This window comes from Stegostoma tigrinum, chromosome 1, assembly GCF_030684315.1.
Source record: "Stegostoma tigrinum isolate sSteTig4 chromosome 1, sSteTig4.hap1, whole genome shotgun sequence".
In the NCBI taxonomy this organism is placed as follows: Eukaryota; Metazoa; Chordata; class Chondrichthyes; order Orectolobiformes; family Stegostomatidae; genus Stegostoma; species Stegostoma tigrinum.
In genome coordinates this window covers 4,527,550-4,549,302 of record NC_081354.1, presented here as the reverse complement: position 1 = coordinate 4,549,302, position 21,753 = coordinate 4,527,550, and the positions used below count along the sequence as shown (strand labels likewise).

The window sequence follows — 21,753 nt, the reverse complement described above, 5'->3', positions numbered from 1 at the left end:
GGTCACTAATGCAGTTGCCTTTCTCCTAGTGAGAAGTGAGTGAGGTTCATAGAATCATAGAATAGAATCCCTACACTGTGGAAACAGGCCCTTCAGCCCAACAAGTCCACACCGACCCTTGGAGCATACACCCAGACCAATCCCCCTATAATCTATCTAATCTGCACATCCCTGAACACTATGGTCAATTTAGCATGGTCAATCCACCTAGCCTGAAGATCTTTGGATTGTGGGAGGAAACCAGAGCACCCGGAGGAAACCCACGGAGACACAGGGAGAATGTGCAAACTCCACACAGACATTCGCCCGATGGTGGAATCGAACCCAGGTCCCTGGCGCTGTGAGGCTGCAGTGCTAATCACTGAGCCACCATGCCGTCCCTAATTCTCTTCAGGCCTAATTCACTCAAACATTTCTTCTTCTTGTCGCCTGGGCGGGGCAGATTGTGCCCTCAGTGTTAGTTAGTTACATCTCCGTGTCCTCCCATTTGTGTCAGCTCATCGACCCAGGTCCTTTATGATTTATAAGTTTTAGTTTGGTGATGTCAATCATTGACTACAGTGGAATCTCGTAACCTGACAGTCCTCAATAAATCAGATGCAGCCAAGTTCAAATGAGATGAAATAGATAAATTCAGATGAGATTTTATAGGGGAAATGGAGTAAAGATATTTCCACCTATCCAAACTAGGGTCTATAAACGTAGGAATCCTCATCCAGGGAGCAGCCAGAATGTAGAATTCACACATATAGGGAAGAGTTGATGCGAATCGTTTGGTGAAACTGGTTTAACATGGATGGGGAATCGTAATGCCATGAAGATGAGATGAAGAGGGATGGATGAAGGCTCATGTAGAGCATAAATGCTGACATAGGTTAGTTGGGGTGGTCCTGTTTCTGTGTTGAAAATCTGATAGAATTCTACCTACAGGTGCCTCGTCACAATACTCCATCATGATGTGGTGTAGGGTGGGCTTGATAGACTAGCTAGTCCTTTCCTTACCTGATAACACAGTATATTTGTGTAGGGTCTCTTCACGACCATGACTTCATATGCTGACCTCTGTCTTAGTGTTACGATAACATTTCAGCCAGACTATTATTACTACCTAAAACGCAAGTTCCGAGAATCACTTAGGTGACACCACTGACTGTGTTGCAGGTCTGAATGATGCACCTGTCTGTAAGGTGGATGATTTTGTTCCGTGCAGCAAAGAACCATCCAAACCACCAACACCAAAACAAGAGTTTGTCAAACCGTTGAGGCCAATCACTGCGAATATTCCTATAACCGTTCCTTATCCAGCACATGTCATCACAGGAGTACCACAGCCACCTTGTAAAGACGAAACACAACCTGATATCAGCTTTCTATGTAAGTATTAATGGATATATCAATTCAAGTTTATTTCCAGTTTAATTCAGGGGATGGAACAAACACTTAGGTAGGAGTAAGATCCTCTTCTTACAGACTGTAGGCAGAAGTAAAGCTCTTACAGTGGACTAGTTCAGCAACTAAGAACCCCAGAGTCCAGCAAGACCATTTTTCATAATTTCTTGACTTGATTTGATTTTATATTGCCACATGTACCAAGATACAGTGAAAAGCATTGTTTTGCATGCTAACCGGACAAATCATACCTTACATAAGTACAAAAGGGTAATAGAACAGAATGTAGAATATAGTGTTAAAGCTACAGAGATGTTGCAGAGAACAATCAATTCTAATATATGAGAAGTTTGTTCATAATTTAGAATTAGAATTTATTGTCAAATGTACTCAGGTATGGGAATACAGGAGTGCAGTGAAGAGTGTAGAAAGTCACCATTCTCTGGCAACATTTTGTTACAAAAATCAGAATTAAAAAGCAATAGCAGAAATAAAAGAAACAGAGCCAAAAGGAAAGAAAAATGTCTGGATCTAAAGAAAGAAAAAAGTCTGATAACAGCAAGGAAGAAGCTATTCTTGAATCTGTTGGTACGTGTTTTTAAACCTTTGTGTCTTCTGCCTGATGGAGGAGGTTGGCACAGGGTGGAGAAGAGTATAACTAGGGTGGGAAGGGTCTTTGATTATGTTGGCTGCTTTCTAAAGGGAGCAGAAAGTGTAGATGGAGCTCAAATCCAAATTTTTAGCAGTATTCCTGGTAGGAAAGTCTTAAACTAAAGGATATAACCTTCAAATCAGAGCTTGGACATTGAGATCTGGAAAGAAATTAGGAAAAATATCTTCAAGTAAAAAGTGGTATTGGATGGTGTGAAATTCTCACTTACCAAAAGTGGCAACTCAATCATTTCAAAATCTGAAATCAAGCCAAAGGAATTTCAAGGTACAGAACATAGATAATCTTCCACCTTGTTCCCTTTGTGACTTTTGTAACAAAACAGTTTTAAACAAGTTGTTTTTGTTACTGTTGGTAAACTGCTTTAGAATCCATGCTTATTACTCAGAAAATGAGAGTTTAAAGTAAAAACAATCTTTTTAATGCTGAGAAATTGTTGACTGAATTTTATAATGATTAAATTTAATTATAAAATGGAACATTTAAGTATTGATTTAAAACATAGGGGATGAAATTGAGGACTCAAAGGATCAAGTATAGCAGAAAATCAGAAAATAAAATCAAAATTATTAAGATTACTGTTAATTTCAATTGTTTTGTGTTTGAATGTGCCATTCTGGCATCTGATCCATGCTCACTGTGCTTGATTGGTTAAGACTGGGTATTGACTCAGAGGAAAAAGTACAGAGACACAACAGAAGCTGCTAGCAACTGAACCATGATGCTGAGAATGTAAAATATTTTATAAAACTCAGTATATAAGGTTCCAGCACAGTTCAAATTAGTGCCATCTCTACATTGCTTTGAGGAAAATTGAACATATAAAATTCACAGCAGTTAATAGAAAATGGAAGAGTAAATCGCCTGACTTAACTCATGTTCTGTTTCAATATGTGAGATGTTAGATGTCAAGAAAGTGCCCAGTCTAGATTAAACTGAAAATAGTTCAAGTGCAAATTGGATCAAACTAATTCCTTAGTTGGAGACCCATGGAGACCTTTGCTGTTTTGTACAGATTCTCAAGCTTGGCGAGAAGAACTGAGGGACCTAACAGCGAGGGTAGAATTCATTCCAGAACCAACTTCAGAAGCAAAAGAGGTGATGGGTCTTCTGACGTCAATCTATTGAATGTAAAGCTGGTTTAAAAAAAAATCTGTGGCTGCCTCATGGGGAACAGCAATGGGGCCAGACTTAATGTATTCCTGTCTTTGAGAGATTTTCCCCAGGTTGGGTTCCATGTGGCACAGGTTCTTGTGACAGGTAACTTAACTGAGGTAGTTGAAAGTTATGAACTGTAAGTGGCACTGCAATTTTACAGAGAGCATGGCTCAGCATTGACAGGTATTTTGAAGTCTGCTGTAAATGCCACTCTCACCAAACCATGAGACTAAAGCAGCTCACGCATATCAAAAATGGGAGGCAATCCTGCTCCGCACTAAGGTAATCAAACCTTAGAAGCCTTTCAAGAGATCCACCCATTAAAGGTGCCCACCAGATTTCCCACTGCTTCAGTGGTGCTGAACTCTCCTAGTGGGACTGCCATCCGTCCTGCAGGTGCCTGCTTTTTGCACCCTGTCTGCCTCTGGGTAGTGCAGCCTGCCTACATTGGGTGGGAATTGTGAAGATGACTTGGTAATTTTCTACCTCCTACAAGACCCCTATGCAGACCACAGGATGTGAGATACTTCCCACGCGTATGCTTGGAACCTGAGAACTTGTACAAGTGGAGAAGATTTATAACTCCACAATCTCTGTAAAATCCACATGAAAAAGAGTCATACCAGACTTAAAACATTAACTCTGTTTCTCTCTTCACAGGTGTTACTAGATCTGCTAAATTTTTCCAGCAACTTATCTGTTTGTTTCAGGTTAATAAAATGTGAGGCTGGATGAACACAGCAGGCCAAGCAGCATCTCAGGAGCACAAAAGCTGACGTTTCGGGCCTAGACCCTTCATCAGAGAGGGGGATGGGGAGAGGGAACTGGAATAAATAGGGAGAGAGGGGGAGGCGGACCAAAGATGGAGAGTTGGAGAGTTTTTGCAAAGGCACTGCAATATCCACATGGGTATGATAAGGGCTGAAACATACCAAAAATCAACCAGCCCAGCTCTTCCCCCCCACCCACTGCATCCCAAAACCAGTCCAACCTGTCTCTGCCTCCCTAACCGGTTCTTCCTCTCACCCATCCCTTCCTCCCACCCCAAGCCGCACCCCCAGCTACCTACTAACCTCATCCCACCTCCTTGACCTGTCCGTCTTCCCTGGACTGACCTATCCCCTCCCTACCTCCCCACCTATACTCTCTCCACCTATCTTCTTTACTCTCCATCTTCGGTCCGCCTCCCCCTCTCTCCCTATTTATTCCAGTTCCCTCTCCCCATCCCCCTCCCTGATGAAGGGTCTAGGCCCGAAACGTCAGCTTTTGTGCTCCTGAGATGCTGCTTGGCCTGCTGTGTTCATCCAGCCTCACATTTTATTATCTTGGAATTCTCCAGCATCTGCAGTTCCCATTATCTCTGTTTGTTTCAGGTTCCTCATTATACTTGTCATTTTGAAAGAAAGGAGGAATTGTAATCAAAGATGCCAGATTGGGGTTGCAAAGCTGCCAGGGTTGTTCAAGACTTATCAGCAGAGCAATGTTGTTGGCACAAATCAGAAGAAATACCATCAAATTACATTATTTCTAATCAAAATGTTTAGAGTGCTGTTATTGGTTAAGACAGTGCATTGGAGATGGGACTGTTTGACTGATGTTGGGAATTGCTAATCAGATGATGAAGAGTCACTTTGTTCTGATTGAGTGTAGGAAGGCAGGGTAGATGGATGACCAACAGTGGGGGAGGGGCAGTGGGAGACAGGAGATCAAGTGACAGACTGTCCAGGAATCGATCCAGAATTGGCAACCTCACTGAGATTGTTCCATTCACTTTTTATTTTAGAACTGCAGGTAAGATTGTTCCCCAAAATTTTTTTAAAAAAATAAAAATTAGGCTATTATTTTACATTTCACACTGGTTTATAGTTTTCATTTTAAACAATTTCGTTTTGCTGTTATAATTCATGTGGTTAAATTGTTTGAAAATTGAGAACTCCTAACAAAATGGAATTGTCATTGGGCATTCTTCTCGAATATGTTCAGTGTTAAAAGGCAGAAATGAATATAGTAAACTCATGGAAACCATAAAACTAAAATATACACTGCAATAGGGGTCAAGAGTTAGATTTTTGCAAAGGCACTGCAATATCCACATGGGTATGATAAAGGGCTGAAACATACCAAAAATCAGCAAAGTGTCAATTCTTGGTGAATTTCTTGGAGGCTCTGTCTCTCTGTTTATGAGATTTCTCACACTGCCTTTCCAGACACATCTCATGATCCATGTGCCATGCCCCTACGTTGCCCTGTCTGTTATATTCTCCTACTCAAGAACTCCTGGGAATCCTGGTGCTGGCACCATCCTTAAAGCCCAGCCATGCACGTGATCTAGTGCCAGCAGTCTGCAACTGCCATTTATGGTTTGTTTTATTTGCCCTGGATACTCTGAAGGATGGCTGGCATCCCACTTTGCCAGTGGGAACCTGGAGGTCCTGCTGTAAAGAAGTGTGCAGCCACTGTCCATAGAGCGTGCCCTGAGATACTGGTGACTGATGGAGGCTTGGAGCAGTGAGCTGGAGTCTTCAGGTCACTGATCATTTTGTCTTGCTGTTCAAAGGTCATTTGGAAAATAGGACTTTGTGTTCTTGACGGCAGGAAGTTCTTCGGTGTCGATCCCAGGCAGTTCGCCTGACTTTCTCACCAATGCCTAAATTGTTCATGGATTGGGAAGATTCTGTCCAAAGACTTGATGGACGCCAAATTGATGGCAGGGCCTAAAGGGTTAAACCCTGAGGTTCAATGCATTAATTTTGGTGCTGCATTCATGAGTTTAGAAAGTTAAGGGGAGAACTAACTGAGGTGTTTAATGATGTGGTTAATATAGAGAAACTGTTATCGAGGGAACACAATGTTAAAATTAGAGTCAAATGGCTCAGTGAAATCAGGAAGCAAAATTTGTTACATAAGCTGTGGTGTTAAAAATTGAATTTTGTTCCCTAAAAATGCCACAAAGCTGAATGCAATTTATTTTTCTTAGGTAAGGATATCAAGAGAGCGATCCTTGGGCAATTTGTTAAAACTTTTCATATTATTATTAAGGGAAGGGAGAGAAAAATATTTTTTGATTGGTTGGAGAGTATAGAATGAGGGAACATAGTCTGAATATTAAAAGCAGATATTTCTGGAGCCATGTTAGACAACACATCTGCAGTATAATGAGAAAGGCAAATAGGATACATTAACCTTTTCTGCAAGAGTACAGGCACAAAGACAGTATTGTCTGCAGTCTTGTCCTCATGTCTGATGATAATATACTTGTCACAGAGGGAGTGCAGTGGAGTTTTACCAATCAGGTTCTTGGGATGGTGGGACTGCCCTATTAAGGCCCTCTCTCCACGCAGTTAAACTCTATCACTATGTTTCCACTGAGTATATCATTATGTATCTGCATAGAAAAGAGGGAATTGTCTGTACCATTGAGAGCTTTACTTAGAGAGAACAGGGTTCTCTACAGTGCTTGAGATAATGGGAACTGCAGATGCTGGAGAATCTGAGAAAACAAAGTGTGAAGCTGGATGAACACAGCAGGCCAAGCAGCATCTTGGGAGCACAAAAGCTGATGTTTCGGGCCTAAACCCTTCAACAGAAAAGGGTCTAGGCCCGAAATGTCAGCTTTTATGCTCCTGAGATGCTGTTTGACCTGCTGTGTTATTTCTGTACAGTGTTTGAAGTGTAAGAGTTGCAGAGTCAGACAGTGGGTAGATGAGGGGGAAATATCACAGACCAGAGACAAGGATAGTCATCTCTCCAACACGCAGAGAAGAGCCCAAACTACAAGCTCCATGGGAGTACAGACCACTATCTGCAACACAAAGGGTGGGAGAAGTCCAAAACTCTCTTCTGCCACGCACATCCTTTGCTAGAACAACTATTCATTTTAAGTCTGAGATTGATAAGATCAAAAATATAAAGGTGTATGGGTGAAAACTGAAAGCGGGTGTATGGAGTTTATTCCTGATCAGCTATAATTACATTCATTGATGAAATTGGATTCAATGAGCAAATGGCCATTTGACGTCCCGGTGTTGTTGATATGATTCAAATGTGGATAAAAGACTTTGGGTTCCAGATTGGCCATAAACTTAATAAATTATCTATTATTGTTCCAGTTGTTGATCTAATATTATTCCATGTTCCTACTCATAGCACAAAAGAGGGCACCAATAAGTAGAGAAAACTCTTAATGTGGAGAGTGACTCATCTATGAATTTTTATTTTCTTTTGCGCCAAATGATAAAATAATTAACATTTCTGTAATATTCTCAAATTGGGGTATGGCTGAATTGTGATTAAATCTACACAACCTTCAGCAGCAAGCAAATAAACACTGTTTTACAATGTGGTTTCTTTATATAGGAGGATGCAAAATGGGCAACCCAGTATCCTGCTGAGAAGGGGAGTTTGTGCACTTCTCCAATAAGACCTAAATCCCGGCCTGCATCCAGACCGGGTTCACGTGCTGGGGCCAGTGAATGCGCTCGACCCACCCTGACAGTGGCTGAACGTGAAGTTCTAGTGAGTAGCTGCAGAAATTGTAATGTAGCATATTTATTAAGGCCACTCCTGCAGTACCTCCCAAACTTGGTAACAAAGCAGCAGATGTACGGGGACAGTACCAACTGCCAAGTTCCCTTCCAAACCAAGCCCCATCCTGACTTGGAAACATACCACCGTTCCTTCAGTGTCGCTGGATCAAAATCCTGGAATTCCCTCCCTGGTGTCATTGTGAATCAACCCACACCACATGGACTGCAACAGTTCAAAGCAGCTCACCACCACCTTCTCAAGGACAGCTGGAGATCTGGGCAATAAATGCGGGCCCAGCCAGTGATATCAATGTACCATGTTTGAAGAATAATTTCCTACTTATCTGGTCTCAGCACAATCAACTGCATCAGTGTTTCAGTGGGTTGCACTCCAGTCTCTGGGTCAAAAGATTATGGGTTCAAGCACAATGCTCCTGAAACCTGATGACAGTCTAGGCTGAGACAAACAACCCCCACCCCAGTGCAGAACTGATTGGCTACAGTACTGTCAATGCAGTTTTCCAGACTGGAGGACTGTTACCAGTGGTGTTTCACCGTTTTATATAAATGATTTAGGTAAGAATATAGAAGGCTCAGTTGGTGAGTTTGCAGGTGACACCAAAATTAAAGGTATAATGGACAGTGAAGAAGGCTGTCTAAGATTACAACGAGATCTTGGTGTTAATGGGCTGACAGGTGGCAGTTGGAATTTAATTTGGATAAATGAAAGGTTTTACATTTTGGTAAAACAAACGAGGGCAGAACCTATGCAGTTAAAAGTAGGGTCTAGGGGAGTTTTGTAGAATAGAGAGACCTGGGGATTCAGGAACAGGTAGTTAAGAGGGCATTTAGCGCACTTGTCTTCATTGTTCAGACCTTTGAGTATAGGAGTTGGAACGTTATGTTGAGGTTGTACAAGACATTGATGAGGCTTCTTCTGGAGTACTGTGTTCAGTTTTGGCCACCCTGTTATAGAAAGGATATTATTAAGCCGGAGGGTTCAGACGACATTTATCAGAATGTTGCCAGGAATGGAAGGTTTGATTTATAAGGTGGGGGGGGGGGGGGTGGATAAGCTGGAACTTTTTCACTGGACCATTGCAGGTTAAAGGTTGACCTTATTGAGGTTTAAAAAATCATGAGGGGCATAGATATCGTGAATGGCAAGTGCCTTTTCCTCGGGGTGGGGGATTTCAAGGCTGGGGGCATATTTTTAAGGTGAGAGGAAAAAGACTTAAAACAGACATGAGGGCAACTGTTTTACGCTGAGAGTCATTCGTGTGTAGAATGAACTGCCACAGGAAGTGGTAGACGTGGGTACAGTTACCAATTTTAAAAGACATTTGGATAAGTACATGAATAAAAATGTTTGGAAGGATATGGGCCAAGTGCACGCTGGTGGGATAGTTTAGTTTGGGATTATGGTTGGCATGGACTCCTTGGACCAAAGGGTATACTTCTGTGCTGCATAACTGTATAACCCTTACAGGTGAGACACTGATCCAAAATCCTGTCTGCCTCTCAGTAGATCTGAGAACTGTTTTACAGATGCCAGTTATTATAGTACAGAGCATCACCATTTATTTTAGCCTGCAGCGTTAGTATACAGTCAAATGAAATATTTGGAACAAGCACATATCAAACTTGATTCATTAGCTTCTTCACCCTACATCAACATGAGTGATGTCATAGTAAAATTAAGTGTGTCTTCCAAATTCCAGTGACCAGTAAATATCCTGCTTACCACCTCAGCTTTGTATCTATAAGACTACAGAGCAGAAGTAGGCCATTAAGTCTGAGCCTCCGTTCAATGAGATCATGGCTGTCTGATTATCATCGAATCTTTTTGCCTGCCCTTTCCCATAACACTTGATTGTTTGCTGAGTACAAATTTGTGTTTCAGCCTTGAATATGTCCAGCAGCAACAGTCCTGCATGATAAAGAATTCTGTAACTACCCACTGACAGAAAAAACATACCTCATCTATGTATTTAGATATGCACAATCTTACTCTGTGTGTAATGCTTTTTGGTCCTAGACTCTTCCAAAAGGGGAAACAACCTTTCCCCATCTACTTTGTCAAGTTGCCTCCACTTTATTTCCCTGTTCACCCTTGGAATGAGAGAAGCAATTTATTAACTGCCCATATGATGAGTGACAAATGTGAGTTTCTATCAAAGACTTATAGAGATATTATGGTGCAGAAGGAGGCCATTTGATCCATCAGGACCATGCAGATTCTCTGCAAAGCAGTCCCTCAGTGCCAGTTTCCCAGATTTTTTCCCGTCGCCCTGCAAGATTATTTCCATCAAATGTCCCTTCACTTTCCTAATGAACTTATCAACCACTCCACACCCAACATCCATATAGGCCGTGAGGTCCAGGTCTTCATTACTCACTACGTAAAAATGTTCTTCCTCACCTCCCCTTTTGCAGAAAACTTTCAAACCTGTTCCCCATTATTTATCCAATCAGTCAATAAGTGCAGTGATAATGGGAACTGCAGATGCTGGAGAATCCAAGATAATAAAATGTGTACCTGGATGATCACAGCAGGCCAAGCAGCATCTCAGGAGCACAGCTTTCTTCTGATTAACTAGTACTCTTGTCGTAACCTTGTTCACCTCCTTCAGATGTACTCCTCAATCTCCTTTTTCCAAGGATAAGGATCCCATATTCTGCAGACTAAACCTGGAGCTAAAATCCCTCATCCTGGGAACCACCCTGGTTCAATTCCTCAGCAGGCCCTCAATGACCTTCACATCCTTCCTGAAGTATTGTCACCAGAATTGAATGCCATCCTCTAGATGAGGTCTAACACAAGCTCTGTAGAGGTTCTGCATAACTTTACTGAAGAGAATTCTCTTAAATTAGGATTGGAAGGAGAAACGTAGATGTTGGAAAGGAAGAACAAAACATCTCTGCTGTGAGTATATGGTCAATTGTCTTGGATTCCCTTTATCCCACCGCACCTAACTGTTATTGTCCTGCCAGTCAACAACTTCTTGCAAACTCTCTCAGAGGATGTGAGTGTCACTGGCAAGACCAACATTTGTGGCCCATCCCTAAATGTCCCTGAACTGAGAGTTCTGTTAGGTCATTTCAATGGGCAGTTAAGAGTCAACCAGATTGCTAATGGATCTGGAATCACATGTAGGCCAAATCGGGGAGCACAGCAAATTTCCATACCCCATGAGCACTAGATAATTGAAGTCCGGCTTGTGGAGGAGGACTGTTTGAGTGTAAACTGTACACCTTTCTTGTTAATGTCAATGAAGCAACAATCCACACTATTTAACTAAATCATTGCAATCTACTGCCCTTCATGTAGGTCCTGGAGCTACTGTCCCAGATCTTACAAACTGATTCACTCCAAGCTGTACAGCAGTGGTTACTCATAACAGGACAAAAAGGTTAGTGAAGCAGCCCTGATTATTATATAGTATAACCTTCTCAATTGCTTACATTTTAGTGAGATTTTGCCTTGTATAAATTGGCTGTCATGCTTTACGTAAGTTTGCTTTGAAAAACACCTTTCCATTCACCGCCCAGGTGACCTTAGTACCAGCCTGTGAGCAAGGGATAACAGCAAAATATGGAGATCTGAAACAAAAACATAGAATGCTGGAGAAACTAAGCAGGTCTGGCAACATCCTTGGAAAGAGAATCAGAGTTAACATTTTGGGTCCATTTATCACAATGTAGACATGATGGGCCAAATGGTTTCATTCTGCACCATAATCTTCAGTGATTTACTGAGTAATAAGCTTAAGGACCATCTTCAGGCAGTTTGGCTCAGCTTTCTGAGTTCCTTAAATCCTCCACCAGCAACAAAGCCTTTTCTGATGATTCTTCTTCCCTCTAGTCATGCCTGGACACATCTGGAATCTATAGAAGACAACACCATGTGTCTCTTCAATTTGAGATTGTCTCTCTCCCACATCTGGCTATAGTAGCTCACAAAGCCAAGCAGCTCTCTGCTGGCTACACAGAACCTCCTGCCTGTGATATTGATTAGGGAAGCCTGTAACCTGATCTTAAACATGGCAACATCAAACATACTAACCTTGCATTCAGGTGGAAATATCAATGAGATATTTTTGCCCCTTCTACTTCACTTCCATATTTAATAATATGGACAACTTACTGTTCAACCTGCAACAGATGACTCTTCTAGGGACATTAGGAGCCACAGAGTCTCCTTATTGCAGACCAAGAGAGTGCTGCCATTGTCTGCAAGTGTAAATACCTTGCCCATTTATTCTCAGTAAGGCAATCGAAGTCTTCCATTGTCCCAAAACAATCAGACCTCTCCCCACCCTGACTTACTGTCAGGCAGACTTCGGACGGATCAAATGGCTCCCTTCATTTCCCCAAAATTTAAAGCTGCACTCCCCAAATAAACCACATAATCATAACAAACATGCAAGTGTTTCTGAGATAGCAGGAACTGCAGGTGCTGGAGAATCTGAGATAACAAGGTGCAGAGCTGGATGAACACCGCATACCAAGCAGCATCAGAGGAGTAGGAAGGCTGACATTTCAATTTCTGAAGAAGGGTCTAGGTCCGAAACATCAACCTTCCTGCTGCTCTGATGCTGCTTGGCCTGCTGTGTTCATCCAGCTCTACACCTTGTTATATCAAACATGCAACTGTGATAGTTCTTCTAATTTCCTGTTGTAACATTAATGGAAGATAAATGGATAGGGTTAAGGTTGGAAAAATTGGGTCGTAGAAATAGTCGGCAGACACACCTCATTGCCCTCATGTTTGAATTGTTTTTCTCACTTCAAATCTGTTTCTTGGCTGGTTTCCTTTCTCTGATAATTTTCCCCATCTGGTCCTGAATTTTCCCCCTTCCAGGCGTTTGACAGGACACTTTCCATTTACCCAGATGGGTAGCGATCACTCAAGTGCTTGACACCACCTAGGACAAAGCACAGCCTTGTCCCAACAATTTCAGCCATCTGGCCCTAAACTCTGGAGTTCCCTCCCCAAACCTTCCCACCTCGCTTTTCCTCTTTTAAGATGCTACGAAGAAAGCTACCTCTTAGACAAAGATTTTTGACACTTTGCCAAATGTTTCCTTCTTTGGCTTAGTATAAATATCTTGTCTGATTAAATTCCTGTTTTGGACATCTTTCTAGGATCTAATTCCACTTCCTTGAGTATCCCGTTATAATCATTCCATCATTAGTGGTCATGCCTCAAACTGCCTAGATCATAAGCTCTGAACTCTTTTCCTTACCTTCCATATTCTCTCATATACTCTTTGCTTCTCCTTTTAAAATGGTATTTAAAATATCCCTCTTTGATTAAGGTTTTGGCTTTCTTTCATCTCAAGAGTGTGGTACCTAATTTGGCTGATAGACCCTTGTGACGTGCTTTGGGAAGTTTCATGAAGCTAAAGGCATCTCGTTGTTGTAATTTTGCTTTTCCTCTCAGTTCCTTTACCCCGAGAGGATACCAAGTCCAGCTGTTAAAGTTTGGCTAAAACATCAGGGATCATTTATTTGCCAGTTTAGTTTCCCTTCAACCTGTGTTTCACTCTGCTTTAGACAAAGACATGGTGTTGGATTTGCTTCGAATGGCTGTGGCCAATATGAAGTTCAACAGCTCATATGCTTCAACAAGTGCCACTGGAAAAGATAATTTAACTTCTCGCCAGCCAGCTGAAGAAACAGAAGTGGATATATTCCGAGCACAGTCTGCATGTGAGAGGCGCCGTGCCAGGTCTGATTTAATTCTGATTTCTTTGGGATACATGATTGATATTTTGAATTTAAATGCAAAAATTGTTTGCTGTAGTTTTCAATTTGTATTGTTGCGGTTTGTATGTGGGTTCTGTTTATGGTCCTTCTAATGGTTATTTCTGTCAGGTGTTAGCCTTAGCTCATACTTACTGATTCCCACGATGATGGCTTCCAGGCCCACTCCAGTAATGTGAGCACATAATCCAGGCTGACATTCCCACTGCGGTACTGATAGAGTGTTGTACTGTCTGAGGTGCTGACCTATGGATGAAATATTAAACCAAGGGTGCTGTCTACTCTCTTGGATAGAGGTGAAAGATCCCAAGACACTAGTTCAAAGGATCTGGGAGAAGTCCCAAGAATATCTTTCTCAATATTGATTCCTCAACAAACATTATAAATAGAAGCAGATTATCCTGTCATTACTTCACAGCTGTTTATGGGACCTTGTTGTGGATGAATTGGCACACAATTTCCACATTTCTAAATAATTTAGTTGCCTGCAGTGATTTGGGATGCCATATTAATGCTAAATAGTCAACTGCAAATAACCCTGATGCCAGCACCAATGCACCCAATCACTTCCTATTCATTGCTTTGTATAGTACACCTGGAATAAACAGACTTCATAAATCATCCAAGTTTGAAATGCTTTCCAGTCGTCAATGGCCTGGGTTCCAGTTACAGATACAGGGAAGGAGACTGCAGGATAATGGTTAAGTCCCATCATGCTACTTATCATTAACAGCTTCTGACATTCTGACACAACTGAAACTAGGATTGAGCCAACAGGAAATATACTACCCAACTCTAGATGTACAGGGTTAATTAATGCAAATTGACTTGGCTCTGTTTGTACAACCTCAATGCAATCTGTTGGTAGTGCTTATAAGCAAAGAAACTTCCGCAGACCACCCCCACCCATCCAGCATAAACTTTTAGTACAAGGTGAATAGCTGAAGCTAGGCTCCCACAATGTAGCAGCAAGCCAGATCAACACAAGGACAGTGCAGTGACAGGTGAGATGTAGTGATGTTTTGGATACAACAATACAGAGAAAGATCCTGATATGACCACAATAAGAAGACAAGCAGCAGTGGAAGCCCCACACTGTCAAATGCAGGAGATCAACTGTGGCCTGGTGAGTGATGTATTTTGTTTTAACTGATTTACCATTTGTAGGGATACTGCAGGGGCTGTCCAGCAGTCGAGATGTCAGCGATATACTGAACCAAAAGAGCACTGTAGCTGAAAGAGGGGGACCAGATTAAAGTGATACCAACTGCCATTTCACAAGCGAGTCAAAATGGTGTGAAAAGAGGCTTGCTCACACACCAGAAAACTATGCATGCTGTCATAGTGCTCCTCCTTCATCACAGAAACTTGTATTAGAACTGCAGAGAATGTTTACAGCGCAGAAGGAAATCATTTGGCCCATTGTGTCTATGTTGACTCTCCCAATGAGCAGCACACAGGAGGCAGCACACTTCCAGTGTGTGAGTGCAGTCTTCAGCCACCTGAGGAAAAGGGTTAGAGAATAACAATATCAGGCTCATGGTACACAGAGCTGTGTTGGTTCCTGCCCTCCTGTATGGCTCTGGGATGTGGACTGTCTACAGCAGACACTTCAAGGCACTGGAGCAGTACCATCAATGCTGCCCGTGCAAGATCCTGTGAATCCACTGAGAAGAAAGACGCACCAATAACCATGTCCTCGATCAGGTAACATCCCCAATGTCGAAGCACTGGCCACCCTTGATCAGCTGTGTTGGGTTGTGCACATTGTCCGCATGACCTACATGAAACTCCCCAAGCAGGCACTTGATTGCTAGCTCCAAAATAGCAGGCAAGTCCCAAGTGGACAGAGGAAATGCTTCAGTGATACCCTCAAGGCCTCACTAGTAAAGTGCGGCATTCTCACCAACACCTCAAATCACTGGCCCAAGACTGTCTAAGCAGCATCCAGGAAAGTGTTGAGCACCTCAAGACTTTCCTTCGGGAAAAAGCATAAACCGGGTGAAAATGTAAGGAGCGTGCTGGCACACCAATGTCCCACTTACCCCTTCCCACGACCACCTTTTGCCCTAAGTGTAGCAGAATCTGCAGAAGCCACGTTAGACTGTACAGCCATCTATGGACTGAAAGTGAAAGACAGTGAAAGAGAGTGATTATCTGCGAAGAACTGCCTATGATGAATGAGCGGCTCACTTAGTGCCATTCTCTTGCTTTGTCTGCTAACCTTGCACGTTAACCTAGGACTGTGCCAGCAAGATTTTAGGAATGCTCCCTCCTCCCATGCAGCATATTAACATAAATAAATGGTAGCGAAGATTTTGAGAAGATTTGTAGCTCAGGTTGAGGTTCTGGATGTGAGTTTGCTGGCTGAGCTGGAAGGTTCGTTTTCAGACGTTTCATCACCATTCTAGGTTACATCATCAGTGAGCCTCTGATGAAGCGCTGATGTTATGTCCCGCTTTCTATTTTAATAGAAAGCGGGACGTAACACCAGCGCTTCGTCAGAGGCTCACTGATGATGTTACCTAGAATGGTGATGAAACGTCTGAAAACGAACCTTCCAGCTCAGCCAGCAAACTCACATCCATAAATAAATGGTTCTGCTCACGTGTACAAAGACTGACACACATCTCTCTGCGCAACCTCAATACATTGTAACAATAGAGATAATCTTGAAAGTTAAACCCACTTTTGAAGAATTACCTTAAATCTACTCCCTCTGATTGCCAATCTACTGGAAGTTACCATTTAGAATTGTCCTATTACAGGAGTTTTATTGAGTTGCATAAATTGTCTTAAACTTAAAAGGCACATTAGAAATAAATAACATATTCTAGCCATACATAAAATTAGAATGAAAGTAGTAAATCCAATCTTACAAGCACTTGAACAGGTCCAATTTATGCTCCAAGCTTTATTAGATTATAAAAAGAAAGTAAACATGGAAACTTATTCTAGGTTTGCTATGACTAAGGCTTAAATTTATAGTTTTTTTTCACAGATCACAATGTCAGTGTCAAAGACTGGATTCAATCTTGGAGAAAGATCCAGGTACGCAGGTTATGAGATAGAAGAATTAGCAACATTTTCTTTTAATAATTGAACTAATTATGAGCTTACTCAAAGCCAGCTATAAATGTGTAACATATTTTAATAAGTCAACATTGGTTCATAAAAGATGAAAAGTTATAAACGTCAGATGATAGAGCGGTACAGACCTCTATCTAGGGCTAAGAACAAGGGAGTGGGACTAATGGCATAGTCTGTTCAAATAGTACAAACACAATGAGTCAAATGGTCTCTTTTTGTTCTGTGATTCTGAGTGCTTTCCCATATGCTATTGAGCACTGTGAAAGTGGTATTTGCAAACTATTTTCAGGTTTTAGAAGAATTTTTGGACAGAACCGTGATTTACAGTCCACTAGCCTGATTAAGGAGAAAAATCACTGGGCTTCCAGCTGTTCTCCAGCTGACTGACATACGTCTCCCATAGTTTGGCACCTCAATGACAACTTTAATATAGGATTATATCTCACAGGACTAAATGGTCAGTGTGTTGAATATAGGAAGTCATGTTGCAGCTGTACAGGACATGGGTTAGACCACTTTTGGAATACTATGTGCAATTCCGGTCTCCCTGCCACAGGAAGGATGTTGTGAAACTTGTAAGAGTTCTGTAAAGATTTACAAGGATGCTGCCAGGGTTGGAGGGTTTGAGCTGTAGGAAGAGGCTGAATAGGCTGGGGCTACTTTCCCTGGAGCATTGAAGGCTGAGGGGTGATCTTATAGAGGTTTATAAAATTATGAGGGGCATGGATAGGGTAAACAGACAAGGTCTATTCCCCAGGGTAGGGGAGCCCAAAACTAGAAAGCACAGTTTTAAGGTGAGGGGAAAAATTGAAAAGGGACCTAAAGGGCAACATTTTCACGGAGACAGTGGTGTGCGTATGGAATGAGCTGCCAGAATGGAGGTTGGTACAATTATAGCCTTTAAAAGGCACTTAAATAGGTATATGAATAAGAAGTTTTTAGTCATTTATGGGCCAAATGCTGACAAATGGGACTAGGTTTATTTAGGCTATGTCGTCAGCATGGGTGAGTTGGACCAAAGAGTCCGTTTCTGTGCTGTACATCTCCAACTCCGTGACATTGTGCCAACAAAGAAATATTGAGACACATGGCCAAAATCTTGATCAAATAAGTAAATTTTAAAGTTTCTGTTCAAGAAGATAGAGCTTCTGAGGGAAAGTTTTGATAGGAAATCTCCTGAAACAAAATAATGGAAGGTTAAAGTGATTGCCTTTTCTTCTCCAGCCAAGTTCATCTCTCTTCCCAACAAATGTCTGAAACTGAACAAGAATTTCTCGCTCTTGCTGTCTTACCTGACCCCTAGATGTGCTTCTGACCACAGATCCCTGCCATTACTAAGGCTGTCTCCTTCCACCTCAATATCATCACCTGTCTCCACTCCTATCTCAAGTCATTGGCCACCAAAACCTTCATTCATCACCTCCAGACTTAACTGTTCCAACACACTCCTGGCTGTTACCCCATGTGCCCATTTGACAGCATCCCAAACCCTGTGGCTGTGACCTAACCTGCACTGAGTTCCATTCATCCTTTAGCTCTGTGCTTGTCGAACCTACTTTACTTCTGGTCCAGCAACTGCTTGGAGTTTAAAATGTTTTGAAAAATCTCATCTTTGCTTTCTTTGTCTCATATCACGTTATCTCTGCAATCTCCTCTGGCTCCATAACTCAGATCTCTGTGCTTCTCTAATACTGGCCTCTTCAGCAATCCTGTTTTTCATTGGTCTGCTTTTGGCTGTTGAGGCCCTAATTCTTTGGCATTGCTCCATAACCTCTGTTTCTCTTTCTATAAGATGCTCATTTAAGACCTGTCTCCAACTTTCATAATATCCTTAAGAGGCTGAGTGTCAAATTTTGTTTGACAGTGCTCATGAGAAATGCCTTGAAATGTGTTACAGCATTAAAGTGCCATGAAAGTAGTTGTTGTAGTATGTGTGTAGAAGACAGCAGGGCAGTGGAGATAGTGAGGTGCCTTTGAGAGCAGTAAAGGCAATTGTTGTTTAGTCTACTGGGTTTTTTTTAAGAACAGGGTTCAGGCATACAAGATTGGGAGGGCTACTGGTTACTTTTACAAAAACACAATTAAAGAAACCGCGCAGCCTTTAACACTGGGTTGGAGGTCCACAGCAGCCACTGCTCTTACCCGCTGGTGATGGGAGGGGGTTGGTCACAGCAGTGCTTTTTTTCCCCCTACGTCATAGATTTACCAGTTTGCAATGCTGTTAGACCAGTGTATTCACCCAGGTTCCTCTGACAGCACCTTCCAAATTAGATAACCTGTACTATCTTGAAGGACAAGGACAGCAGATACATGGGAACACTAGCACCTGTAAGGTCCCGTCCCACCACACACCATACTGAGGTGGAATTAAATCCTCATTCCTTCACTATCACTGGGTCAAAATGTTGGAACTCCCGAGCAGCACTGTGGGTATCTCTATACGCCAAAGACCACAGGTGGCTCACCAGCAGCTTCTCAAGGGCAGTTAGAGATGGGTGGTAAGTGCTGGCCTACACAATATGAACAAACTACTTAAAATGTATTATCTATGTATTAGAAGTCTGGGTTAGGTTAACAATACTATTATCATGTATTTACCACATTTATTACAACTTCTAATACTTCAGATAGAGAGAGAGATCGCAAAATGCTGGAACAGACCAGGCCACTTTCTGCTGCTCACCATTGTCCACGACCTAATATGTGCAAAAAGCCAAAAACTCTTGGAGTGCCAAAAAGAATGCCCAATGTGATGTCTTCGCCCATACTGGATGGGAAATTGTGCCACAGTAAGATTGATTTATCTAAAACTTAAAACAGAAGAAGACCCCTTGAAAGATTTGTGACAAATAAGCATGCAGAGTTATCAGTAAATTTTTTGGAGGTAAATGAAGCATCAATGTGTTGGATTAAATTGTGCATCTTCACTAGACTGAATGACAGATTTGTTCAAGCATAATCTACCACACACAGAAAAATCAGTCATTTAAAGCAGAACTTTAGAATAACAACAATGAACCTCTAAAAATGTGGTCAGACTAACTCTAGGATTTAAGATTCTTATTAGTGCTGTTACAGTATTAATGTATAACATGGTCATCCTACAATCTTGGGTACACCACCAGTCTCCATGAATAAAGTACACCCCATCCCCACATGAAGCTGTTACACCACTTACCTCACTGGATTTTTAAAATAACCTTTGTTTAAAAAGGCCGTCAGATCTCCCTTTTTATTTTCAGCATGCTACATTGTGGCCCCACGCATTTGGTCACTTAATTGAAGTGAGCAATTTACCTTGATCAGTTCAGCAAGTTCTTTCATAATCCTTGAGGAGTCTGACCAATTTACAGTTTCCTGTTTATCAAGGGAAACATTTCATACCAGACTGACTGGGGTAGTGACATTTGGTATTCACCTTTTAAGAAGCAATTTGTTCTTGGGATGACAGTTTGCCATGAATAAATCTCATTCATGGAATGCAATTGCTGTTGGCAAAACCAGCATTTATGAACAATCTCGAACTGTACTTGAAGAAGTCACAGTGAGCTGCCAGCTGATAACTGAGCAGGTTGCTGTTTCAGACGGCCAGATCAGGGTTACAAAATATAATTGACTCTTGAGTTACATACGGGCCACACCAAGGGTGGCTAATTCCTTCACATTAGTAATCACATAGGTTTTTATGCTCACCATTACTAATACTAGCTTTATTTTTAATTCCAGAGTTATTGAATTAATTGAAGTTAAATTCCGTTACTCAGATATGAATTCAATACCTCCAAATGATTGATCCAGGCCACGGGATTTTCTAACATTTTAATATCAAAAGAAGATTTGTACTGATAAAAATCAACTTCCAGAAAGTGAAAAGCTGAGATTGGTAAAGACAATAACGTCAAAAATCATTGAATGCAAAACAATAATATTAAAAACTAGTGGCATCAACAGTAATGTTGTACCAAGGAAGATATTGGTAATAAAAATGACAATAAATTAGCTTTGAAAACAAATATTTGTTGAAGCTTTTCTTGTACTCAATAGGACAACTTGCAAGAAGTATGATGTAAAAAGAAGCACTACCGCTTATGCTGTACGAAGGAAGAGTGCTTGGCAAGTAAACACTGACTCTGGTGTGTTGAGAATGCACCAGTTACATGATGACTGTTGTTAACTGCCAAGCTTTGTTTACATTTAAACCAGGCAGGGTGGTTCTGATTAGTCAATCATTGGTCAGAGGCAATGAATCAGAGAATAGCTGTCATCTATTTCTCAGGACTTGGCCTGTAGCCTTGTATTCAGTTATTCATCTACACACCTCCTAAATGTTGTCCTACTCCATGACTTAAGCACAGAAACCAGGGGTGACAGTACTGAGGGCAATGCTGTCTTTTGCATTTAAGCTAGAAATTGAGATCATAAGGGCGTAAATAAAAGATGCCATGTCACTATTTTGAAGATTAAGAGGCAGCCCTGACATTCTGACCAATGTTGTTCACTCAATCAATAGCATCAAATTAAATCATCTGATCATTGTTAAACTGCTGGTTTTAGAAGTTTGCTGTGTATAAATGAACTGTCGCATTTCTTACATTCTAACAGTAACTATTCTTCAGAAGTGCACCATTCGCTGCAATTGTGTGGTTGTGAAAGGTCTTAAGGGTTAATCTTTCTCCCCTGTGTATTATATGGCAACTCAGCTAATTGTAATTGCTGTATTGACTATAGTAATGTACTTTTTGTCCTTGCGCATGCGTACTTTGTGTTACTCAGACTGTTCTTGCCATTGTGCTGCAAAGACAATGTTGCATAGTTTTGAAGATGAGACAACCAAACATTGTCTGACAACAGTGCCCTTCTAATAATTGTTCGGACTGAGTTTGTGCAGTGAATTCTCCTGGATCCAAATTAATATATGATGTCTAAATGTGGAGCTGGGTGAACACAGCAGGCCAAGCAGCATCTTAGCAGCACAAAAGCTCACGTTTTGGGCCTAGACCCTTCATCTGATGAAGGGTCTAGGCCCGAAACGCCAGCTTTTGTGCTCCTGAGATGCTGCTTGGCCTGCTGTGTTCATCCAGCCTCACACTTTGTTATCTCGGATTTTCCAGCATCTGCAGTTCCTATTATATCTAAAGTATGATGTCTGTC

At 41.6% G+C, this 21,753-nt stretch overlaps 1 protein-coding gene across 2 annotated transcripts in view; it reads left to right on the top strand.

Moving 5' to 3' along the window:
• The window catches only part of LOC125452521 (protein TBATA-like), a 34,961-nt gene extending 13,411 nt beyond the window's left edge, over positions 1-21,550 (top strand). The window contains exons 4-10 of one of the 2 annotated variants that reach the window (XM_048531056.2): positions 1,162-1,374; positions 3,075-3,157; positions 7,574-7,732; positions 11,075-11,156; positions 13,303-13,477; positions 16,514-16,563; positions 19,230-21,550. In XM_048531056.2, the coding sequence (XP_048387013.1) occupies positions 1,162-1,374; positions 3,075-3,157; positions 7,574-7,732; positions 11,075-11,156; positions 13,303-13,477; positions 16,514-16,563; positions 19,230-19,417 (950 nt within the window). In that variant the 3' untranslated portion in view covers positions 19,418-21,550. The remainder of the gene's footprint in view (positions 1-1,161; positions 1,375-3,074; positions 3,158-7,573; positions 7,733-11,074; positions 11,157-13,302; positions 13,478-16,513; positions 16,564-19,229) is intronic. The other variant, XM_048531064.2, reaches the window with a different exon arrangement.
• Positions 21,551-21,753: the final 203 nt, after the last annotated feature.